Here is a 9,617-nt window from a genome sequence, read left to right on the forward strand (position 1 = left end):
GCTACATATCTAGTTCAAAACTTAATCAGGTGATGCCTAAGAAGTACAAAAAGCCATCGTTGCTACCAACCTGCCTAGGGGAGGAAAGAAAACTCGGGGCCTGAATCGTAAATGATAAAAATACTTGGTTTACTTAGCATAAGTTTAGGATACTTTTCGCTGAGTTTATTTTGATACCCTATATCAAGTTTTGGTATTTTCTTGCTCCCTAAGACTAATTCCTAGAGACAATAGCTAGGACAGCCTCCATGTTGATTGACATTACAAGAATGATTCATGAGTTCCCTCAAGGTCACAAAAAGTCGTCATTCGTCAGATAGCGAGTCAGACTGATACAACAATAGGACTAGTAGCTGCAAGTGAGTAAGTTGACAACTCGTAGACGCCGCAGCTCCGAAAGCGGCAAAAATAGTGAAGTCGGCATTGCCGTCAAGCTTTGGGTATACAAGCTTAAGGGACAACTACTAAGTTAGTTGGGCTGCAGTGGTAACTAATTATCTGGTCCTTTGTGAGCAAGAAACCACAAGACCTAAGTTTAGGGTGACAAAATAAACTCTATAAAAGATACCCTAAACTCATCCTAAGTTACCTAAATATTTTTATCAGTTAGGCTTAAGGCCCTGAGTTTTATTTCCTCCCCTAGCTGGTTCTTCCTTAGGTTGGCAGCCGAGGATCAGGAACTCGGAGAAGAAAATTTGATCCAGGTAGAGGCGGCTAAATCCTTGCCACTCACTGGCCATAAGCTGAGTGTTGATTTGTCGAGGCAATAGTAAATCTCTTTCGACGTTCAAGGTTCACAGTACAGTGCTATATTTCAAAAGATCGCTCTCGCACTTTAGCCACACAAGTACTGCATGCAGGCGGTTTACGTGACTGCCAATATATGTATTGAAAAAAAAATGGAACATGAGATGGCGGTGCCAAACTATTGGCGACGGATAGTCTATACCAAAATTATCAATATCCCCGGCTTAGAATTACCTCGTTCCCGATTTCTCGCGCTCTCAAAAGTGCGTGCGTTTGGTTGCTCAGCAGAATCGAAGGAGGAAAAAAAAAAAAGAATGGAGCTTTGAAAAAAACTCAGGCGAAGGACTTTACCGCGATAGGCTTAGTGGAGGGGATTCCCTACCCCGCCCCGCAGAAAAAGTTCACAGGTCCCTCCAAAATTTATTATTCTTTTAATGCAGCGTCGCTCACAAAATCAGAGTGGGAGAATTTCCTTTCTTGAAACCCCACGTTCTTCTTCTTCTCCTCTTCATCCTTCTTCCCTTTCCACCACAAACCTTTCAGACAAGACAAAATGGCGGACGAAGTGTATGACGGTGCCATTGGCATTGATCTGGGTATGTCTATTGACTTTTCTTCTGATGCGGCTGGTGTTGTTGTCGATATGTTTTATTCTTGTGCGCCGCCATCGGGCGACTCGCTTCATGATGCCCTCACCAGAGGACGCTCAAAGACAACACACTCAATGCATCGACCAACTCACCAAAAGTATTCGCTAACACCGTCCTCCCACAGGTACTACCTACTCCTGTGTTGCTACCTACGAGGGTACCAATGTCGAGATCATCGCCAACGAGCAGGGTTCTTTCACCACCCCTTCTTTCGTTTCCTTCACTGATAAGGAGCGTCTGATCGGTGAGGCCGCCAAGAACAACGCTGCCATGAACCCCCGCAACACTGTCTTCGATGCCAAGTGAGTTGTTCTCACCTCCAGCGCACACAATTCCAGTTTCTGACTGATATTCTCAGGCGTCTGATTGGTCGTCGTTTCGATGACCCTACCGTCAAGAAGGACATCGAGTCTTGGCCCTTCAAGATTGTTGATGACAACGGCAGCCCCAAGATCGAGGTTGAGTACCTCGGCGAGAACAAGCAGTTCTCTGCCCAGGAGATTTCCTCCATGGTCCTCACCAAGGTACGCGCAATTTTCCCCGCCCCCGCACTAGTGCAATTTTCACTGACCCCTCCAAATAGATGAAGGAGATTGCCGAGACCAAGCTCGGCAAGAAGGTCGAGAAGGCCGTCATCACTGTTCCTGCCTACTTCAACGACAACCAGCGACAGGCCACCAAGGACGCCGGTTCCATTGCCGGTCTTAACGTCCTCCGTATCATCAACGAGCCCACTGCCGCCGCCATTGCTTACGGTCTTGGTGCCGGTAAGTCCGAGAAGGAGCGCAACGTTCTCATCTACGATCTCGGTGGTGGTACTTTCGATGTCTCCCTCCTCAACATCCAGGGAGGTGTCTTTACCGTCAAGGCTACTGCCGGAGAGTAAGTAACATGCATGCGGATTTGCTATCAAGAGATTCTGACACACTTTAGCACCCATCTGGGTGGACAGGACTTCGACACTAACCTCCTTGACCACTGCAAGAAGGAGTTTGGCCGAAAGACCAAGAAGGACCTTTCTGGCGATGCCCGTGCTCTCCGACGTCTCCGAACTGCTTGTGAGCGTGCCAAGCGTACTCTCTCCAGCGGTGCCCAGGCCACCATTGAGATCGACTCTCTCTTTGACGGCGAGGATTTCACCATGTCCATCACCCGTGCCCGTTTCGAGGACCTTAACGCCAAGGCTTTCTCTGGCACCATTGAGCCCGTTGCTCAGGTTCTCAAGGACGCCCAGATCGAAAAGAAGGCCGTTGACGAGATCGTCCTCGTCGGTGGTTCCACCCGTATCCCCAAGATCCAGAAGCTTCTCTCCGAGTTCTTCGACGGCAAGAAGCTCGAGAAGAGCATCAACCCCGATGAGGCCGTTGCATACGGTGCCGCCGTCCAGGCCGGTCAGAGCACTCTTTTACGTTGTTTTCGATCAAAACTAACATGAATTAGGTATTCTGTCTGGCAAGGCTACCTCCGCTGATACTTCCGACCTCCTTCTCCTTGATGTCGTTCCTCTGTCCCTGGGTGTTGCCATGGAGGGTAACATTTTCGCTCCCGTCGTTCCCCGTGGTACTACTTGCCCTACCCTGAAGAAGCGGTATGTTCATTTCTTAGTTCTCAAGTTTTGTTTCTCATTTCTGGTGACCTTTCTGTGGTTCGGCCAAATCCCAGCCTCGTGCCAATGCCCCATATTTCACATGGCCTCTGTGTGGAGCCCCATAATTGCCCCATAATCTAGGCCTAAGGCTCTTCAGCATTCAGATAACCTCATCCAACATTCATGAAATTTTATGAACTTTAGATGACTTATACTAACAATGAACTCATTAGAACATTTACCACAGTTGCCGACAACCAGCAGACTGTCCAGTTCCCCGTATACCAAGGAGAGCGCGTGAACTGCGAGGATAACACTTCCCTCGGAGAGTTCACTCTTGCCCCTATCCCTCCCATGCGTGCCGGTGAGGCCGTCCTCGAGTGTGTCTTCGAGGTCGACGTCAACGGTATCCTCAAGGTCACTGCTACCGAGAAGACCTCCGGTCGCAGCGCCAACATCACTATCTCCAACTCTGTCGGCAAGCTCACCACCGACGAGATCGAGAAGATGGTCAACGATGCTGAGCAGTTCAAGAGCAACGATGACGCTTTCCAGAAGAAGTTCGAGGCCAAGCAGCAACTCGAGTCCTACATCGGCCGTGTTGAGGAGATCGTCTCTGACCCCACTCTGTCTCTTAAGCTTAAGCGTGGCCAGAAGGAGAAGATCGAGAGCACTATCAGCGACGCCATGGCTGCTCTTGAGCTCAACGAGTCTTCCGCTGAGGACCTCAAGAAGCAGGAGCTTGCTCTCAAGCGCCTTGTCACCAAGGCTATGTCTTCCCGATAAATACACAATGTTGTTAGGAATTGCAGCAGTGTAGATATTTTGGAGTACTGATGCTGGAGCAAAGAACCGAGCACCCTCGACGCCTCGCGAGGGGCGATTGGGTTTACGACTGGCCACGGTGGATTTTCCTTTGTCGTTACGGTAATTGGACGAGGAGAAGCCAAGGCATATGAAAAGTTCTGCATGTTTCATGGGTATGCCGCGCTAGGACATGGGCGGCTATGACTACTAAAATGAGAGCTGATGGAAAAATGGTCCAAGGATGGTTGTGGGCTTGTTGGGCCAGAGCCTACAAGAGCGGTTGATGGCCTGTGAATTTAAGCATAGACAGGGTAGAATGCAGACACGGAATGATGCTTTTTTACCTACTTAATTGTTTGTACTCAAGTTGCTTTGTGATGTTCTATGATGGCCACTTGACTGGTCATGATGAGTTATGGTAATTGTTGCTGCCACCCATATGTTTGGAAATTGCAAGTATGTTATTCTACTATTACTCTTGAGTATCATCAAAGATATACCATGTTGTATTTCAAGGACGGCAAATGCTTGTCAAGATTGCTCTCAGAGCCTTTAATGCTAATGCTGCTAGTGTTTGAATGAGGGCATTATTAGAGTCTGGGGGCAAGCAATTAGTAGCGAGGAGACTGATATCACACAAGTAGTAAGCTCAATAATTACGTAGCAGTGAGTAAAGACTATCAAGACTAAGACGTAGGTACAACTTCCTGGGTTGAAATTGATGCTTGTTTGCCATTTAACTAACTCATGGTATCTTACACATGGATAGCTCATAATATGCGCAGTAGATTCCGATGAATTTGCACATAACACGCCTGTTTCTTCTTTGAACAATAATAGACACATTTAGGGTTGCCCAGAACAAGGGCCAATATGGCCTACAGCAATACATCCCATGACAGTGTACATGCCCTATTCAAAGCCTCTTTTCAGAGACTCACCGATGCGGTGTCTATTGATACCTCTACAGTATCGCACAAGGCACACTGCGACCGTGTTGATGTTCTAGCTCTCTTACTTTATCCATCATCAGCGCAAGCGACAAGCCTGCGGATACCGACTTCATGTAACAAAACCACTCTCCCGCACAGGCGTCTAGCAATGCATTGATCCAGCGTCACATCTTGGTTGGAGGTCGCCGCGGAGACCTACCAGTTCTTGTCTACCTCGCAATACGAGGAACAATTGATAAGCTTGGATCTATCTGCTTCTGGATATTAGTCGCGACTGACACTAGTTGTGATAGAACCATCTCGGCAACACTGACTTCCACTCACATCTCGACATTTTCGATGAGCTCAACATGAAGCTCGAGCATTGGCAGAAGGCAGAATGCCGGAGGTGGTAATTTGGTATAGCTCGCGAAGTCGCCATTCAAGGGTGGTTTCTTTGCCAATGCCATGGGATTAGGCAAAAATCTCCAAGCATCGACCGCGGCCCTTGAGGCGAAGCGGACCATGCCCACGAGGTCTGGCTTCATTCCAATCGTTACACGAACTGGTTGCGTCATCCAATGGGCAGATGAAATAAAGCGACACTTCAAGCCAGTAAGTAAATATCTCTGTCTTGATCACTCAGTCACTTATTTATGAAAGGAGCACTGCCCCTGGTGCATCATCCTCGACGATGCCAAGATCGACACGGCTCTCCTCTTAGACTATGATATCGTCGTCTTTTCTCGCGACTTCCCCAAGTCTCGATATAGATACAGCGTTATGTTTGGGTAGTTTTAGCATACCAGAGTGTCGTTAGGGCTCACCGAGGCTCGGAAGATCCACAGAGGAAATGTAGAGCGCCCAAATCTCGTTCTGCATTCCAACTACAGCAGCCAAGTCGATCGAAACATCGCCGTCCTCATCCTGGATGAGTCCCATGATTGCTGCAACGGCGTGTCGATTTTCTACGCCGTTAAGTCGTTGAAGTACCACCATCTCTTCATGCTTAGTGGTACACCATTGTTCAGCTGTTCCTACGACATCGTAGGTCAGCCACGACTCTTGCCAGGTGGTGGCCTCTTTAGTAGCATGGAGAACTTCAAGGCACTTTTCTACGAAGATAAAAAGCATCAATTTCCCACAGGGCCTAAATACCATCTGTTCACTCGACTGTATCAGGGTTTGATGGTGGCTCTCCCCAAATCGATGGCGAAACTGAAATCGATGAAAGGAGTCGAAGAAAGACTCGAGCTCAACGATCGAGTAACTGAATGTCTTGGTTATGGATCTGATGAATGATGCGGGGAGGCAAGAAAGCTTGGGACCTCGATGCTAAATAATACGAATATTTAGGTAACTCTAGCCTAAAATCAGGACCTGTATCCTAAATACTTTTATTACTTAGGCAAATCTATCCTAAACTTAGGGGATTATTTACTAAGTTTACTTCAATACCCTACTCTAAAGCCTTCAATTTTTGTGCTCGATGCCCCTCATGACCCCATGGCACTTCTCTTTCTACAACTGTTTCGAGGCGACAGGCCTAAGCAGTAAAGTCAACGATCAAAGAAAGTGTGAGTCGGCGTCAGATCATATCTCTCTTGACACATACCATGGTACCCTGTTCGATGCTTTGAGACATGAGCTAACCATCATTGATAGCCCTCGTTCGGCACATAGAAAAGGCGTTAGCAGTCTCAACAATGCCCTAGTCAGAGCGGGTTCAGGAGTGAGATTGATCGAGTGAGAATCAAATGCCGCGGGGTCTACCGAGAACGGAGTCAAGATGATCATCTTCCATACTTCCACTTTCTATCTCTCCATCGTGTCCCACTCCACTCCATACACAACCAACAACACAAGCAATTGCACAGCCAATGAACTCGACCCCATCTATCCGGGACGGATAAATACGATCATACAATGCATCTTATTGGACAGTTGGTTAGGTATGAGATGTTAAGAAACATGCCGAGCTTTATATCATGCCTGATTAGGTTTCGCCCACATCCTGCTTACAAGTTACTCTTTTAAGGAGTCATGACAAGAGGAGAAACCTTCAGCTAGATGGACAATACCCATTTGTAACAAAATGCAATATCCAATTATTACGAAGCCTTTCCTTGCCTATGAAGAGACTTCCGGTCAAGGATGTGTTGGCTCTGTGCTTAGTTCTGTTTCTTGCTGATCGCTGCCTCATACGATGAGGCTCGAGAGAGCCGCTCGTAGATGGAAAGTAGCGGAAGTCAGGTTAAGAAGTGATCGAAGTGATCCCAAGTAATAAGTTAATACGTAAACTAAACATGATTCCGTGATGTTGTGGTGGAATTAGAAATTCTACCTGACCCTCGGCCTTTGGACAGTTGAGGTTCATCACAGACTATGAATGCTGATGATAATGTCTACAAAATTATCACCGATAAACCACATTCATACTCTGAGAAACCAATAGCTAACAATGAGCTCTTGCTTTCCTCGAAATTATTTGCCCTCGCCCTCTTTTTGTATCTCAACCTGCACAGAGTGTGAGGTCTTTGGGGTTGTGACCAGGATGTTGGTTGGCCAATAAGGACAACTCCTAAGCGCCGCCGTTGTAGCCTGTCGCTAAACCCTACCACCCCTGAAGAACCAGGAACTTGGTATGGATTTAAACTCGCTTTGTCATTGCCTAATCAACGTCATCTGCTAGGCGCAGACGCGCTCTTGCGCGCTCTTGACCATATCTCTTTCTTTGAACCGCAGTAAGCCAGCTCAGAGTCCATTAGCCGGTGTCACCAAAGCCACAACATGCAGGGAACTTGTAATTGCTCGGAAGTACTTCGCGTGACCCGAACTAGTTCTCGACGCAAGCCGAAGCTCTTGTTGGTGACTAGACTAGTTACGATGCAGCAACTCTGGCTCACTAACACCCACACCGTCACTCTCGGAAGACGGACAGCTTCTTGACGGCTTGGGTCATCCGTACTCACGGCACGGTCCACCAGAACATGCAGCTCGTATCTAGTTACTTCGGAGTTCTCCTGACTCGATATGGTGACCTAGTGTCACTCTTGGGGAGGTGGGTGCTGCCCCTGCTAGGCAGTTATCACAAGAAGTGATTATCAATACATGCATGGCGATAATTTCTTTGTACCAAGAAGCGTGCAAAACCAACACTTCAAGCAAGGGTACTGTGTGATGAGCTTCTGTGGACGAGGATAACTCGAGCTAGTCTTATCCGTGCCGTGCCGTGCCCCACGCATCATGCCTTGAAGCAAGTCGAGACGTGAGAGAATTAGGGATGTTGGAGCTAGAGTACTTTCTTCTGCATCGGCTACATCTCGATTCAGAGTGTTTTAGAGAACCGAACCAGTCACGGAGCCACTTTGCATGTAACTTGTTGGCTATGTATCGTGAGACGATGGGGTTGTTGTTGGACGATCTTAATCAAGGCTGCAGCTCGACTACACGCGTCTAAGAGACATCCAGCTTGGAAGGTGTAATGCAGGTAGAATGCAGTATCAATCACTTGACTCATACGCCATGTGCCAGGGTACCTTTACGGGGTCTCAAAGGACCAGACACAGATGATGCATGATAGTGGTTGCGTGTCGTCACTCAAGTCGGACCGTGGCCGACCGAAACTAAGCAAATAGTTTGTACAAATATGCCTATCGAAGTTTCTCAAGCTCTACAAGCCTTGGGGGCTGTCGAAGGAATCAGGCCGCATCAAAGGCCGCCCACGGGAAGATCCTAGGGCCGCAGATGATACCAGACACACCAACACCCTCGGCTCTTCGGGGTTCAAGGGTCTGACGACACCAAGATGTAAGCGGTCAGAGTGTGAAGAGCATGACAGTATTGCTCTTAGGAAAAGATCGGAGGAACTCGTGCCAAGGGCCGTAGAGAGTGTGACGATGAGACTCTGTTGCATGCTGATCTAGTGTGTTGCCTGTTGCCCACTTGCTTCTGAGCTCCGGGAGGTCATCCGGAATGAAAAGTACCAAGAAGAGACGCAAGGTTCGTGAAATATCATGCGCAAGCCAGCCCGAACCAACACGACTTGGGTCTTTGAAGACAAAACCGGCAAGGGGGTTGCAGGTGTAGACGCAGGCGCAGACGCAGACGCAGACGCAGATGCAGGCGCAAGAGGTAGTAGTAGGCGCGGCCGCAGCGGAGTTTGTCTCGTACAAAGTGGGCCAGCCGAGGGTGAAGTTGTCGATTTACCAACAACCGCGCCAGAAAGGCGCCGCTGGAGTCAAATTATCGACTCATCGGCTCGAGGTTTGCTGTGATGGGTTGAGGCGCTTTGAGTTGATGTGAAGACAAGGTAAGGTACAGCCGCGCGCCATCACACCCAACCTAAGCTGCAGGAAGGTGCAGGGGTTTATCGACCCCCACCTGGAGAATAGACAGGGGGAATGTGCGGCCGCCTACTGGCACTGTGCTGTTAGCGTACGTTTCGGCGATACATACAGTGTAAAATCTATCAAAGTTATCTGTCGAAGCAACAACTCCAAGCGCCCCATGACAGGGGTCATCGCTTCCCTGATCAAGCTCGGCCCAATCAGAATTCAGCAATACTTTGTAGTAGGAAAGAGTTCTTCTAGTTGAAGCCATCGGACCTGCTTTAGTATGTACAGAAGGATGCCAGACGTGGTAGGTCAGCACTGTAAGGAAGGAGTTCAGATACTGCAAGGTACACGAATTATACTTCAGATCATCATTCAGCCTACAACGGCAGTTGTATTTCCACTTCACCAACAGACAGCATCCAAAATGAAAGTCTCCTTTGACTTCCATGTCGATATGGCCCGCTTCGGCATCATCACTCGACATATAGTTTCACACCCACACAACTTTTCTGATGAAGATCCCAAGACCCGGAATGGACAAACCGGCATATATTAA

General features: G+C 48.2%; 3 protein-coding genes across 5 annotated transcripts; 2 read left to right on the forward strand and 1 right to left on the reverse strand.

Annotated features, from left to right (window-relative positions):
- Nucleotides 1–1,190: 1,190 nt before the first annotated feature.
- FVEG_00688 (heat shock protein SSB1) lies at nucleotides 1,191–4,339 on the forward strand. Its single transcript, XM_018887266.1, has 7 exons — nucleotides 1,191–1,343; nucleotides 1,522–1,699; nucleotides 1,756–1,921; nucleotides 1,981–2,279; nucleotides 2,331–2,788; nucleotides 2,838–2,985; nucleotides 3,219–4,339. Exons 1-7 carry the CDS (start codon nucleotides 1,301–1,303, stop codon nucleotides 3,769–3,771), a joined length of 1,845 nt encoding a protein of 614 aa, XP_018743008.1. The 5' UTR covers nucleotides 1,191–1,300; the 3' UTR covers nucleotides 3,772–4,339.
- Nucleotides 4,340–4,673: 334 nt separating this feature from the next.
- Nucleotides 4,674–5,318, reverse strand: FVEG_14718 (hypothetical protein; the record flags this gene model as incomplete). Of its 3 annotated transcripts, none has more annotated exons than XM_018903688.1 (2): nucleotides 4,674–4,996; nucleotides 5,060–5,318. In XM_018903688.1, the coding sequence occupies one exon, from the start codon at nucleotides 5,300–5,302 to the stop codon at nucleotides 5,066–5,068; it is 237 nt and encodes a 78-aa protein (XP_018743005.1). The 3 variants fall into 3 exon arrangements, with proteins under 3 accessions (XP_018743005.1, XP_018743006.1, XP_018743007.1); XM_018903689.1 differs by having other exon boundaries at nucleotides 4,703–4,996; nucleotides 5,070–5,302; XM_018903690.1 differs by having other exon boundaries at nucleotides 4,993–4,996; nucleotides 5,070–5,272.
- A 3,422-nt stretch (nucleotides 5,319–8,740) lies between these two features.
- On the forward strand, nucleotides 8,741–9,617 carry FVEG_00687 (hypothetical protein; the record flags this gene model as incomplete). The annotated part of the gene is made up of 5 exons (XM_018887265.1): nucleotides 8,741–8,990; nucleotides 9,080–9,161; nucleotides 9,215–9,296; nucleotides 9,350–9,365; nucleotides 9,580–9,617. The coding sequence occupies 5 exons, from the start codon at nucleotides 8,741–8,743 to the stop codon at nucleotides 9,615–9,617; spliced, it is 468 nt and encodes a 155-aa protein (XP_018743004.1).

Source organism: Fusarium verticillioides, chromosome 1 (assembly GCF_000149555.1).
Source record: "Fusarium verticillioides 7600 chromosome 1, whole genome shotgun sequence".
Taxonomy (NCBI): domain Eukaryota; kingdom Fungi; phylum Ascomycota; class Sordariomycetes; order Hypocreales; family Nectriaceae; genus Fusarium; species Fusarium verticillioides.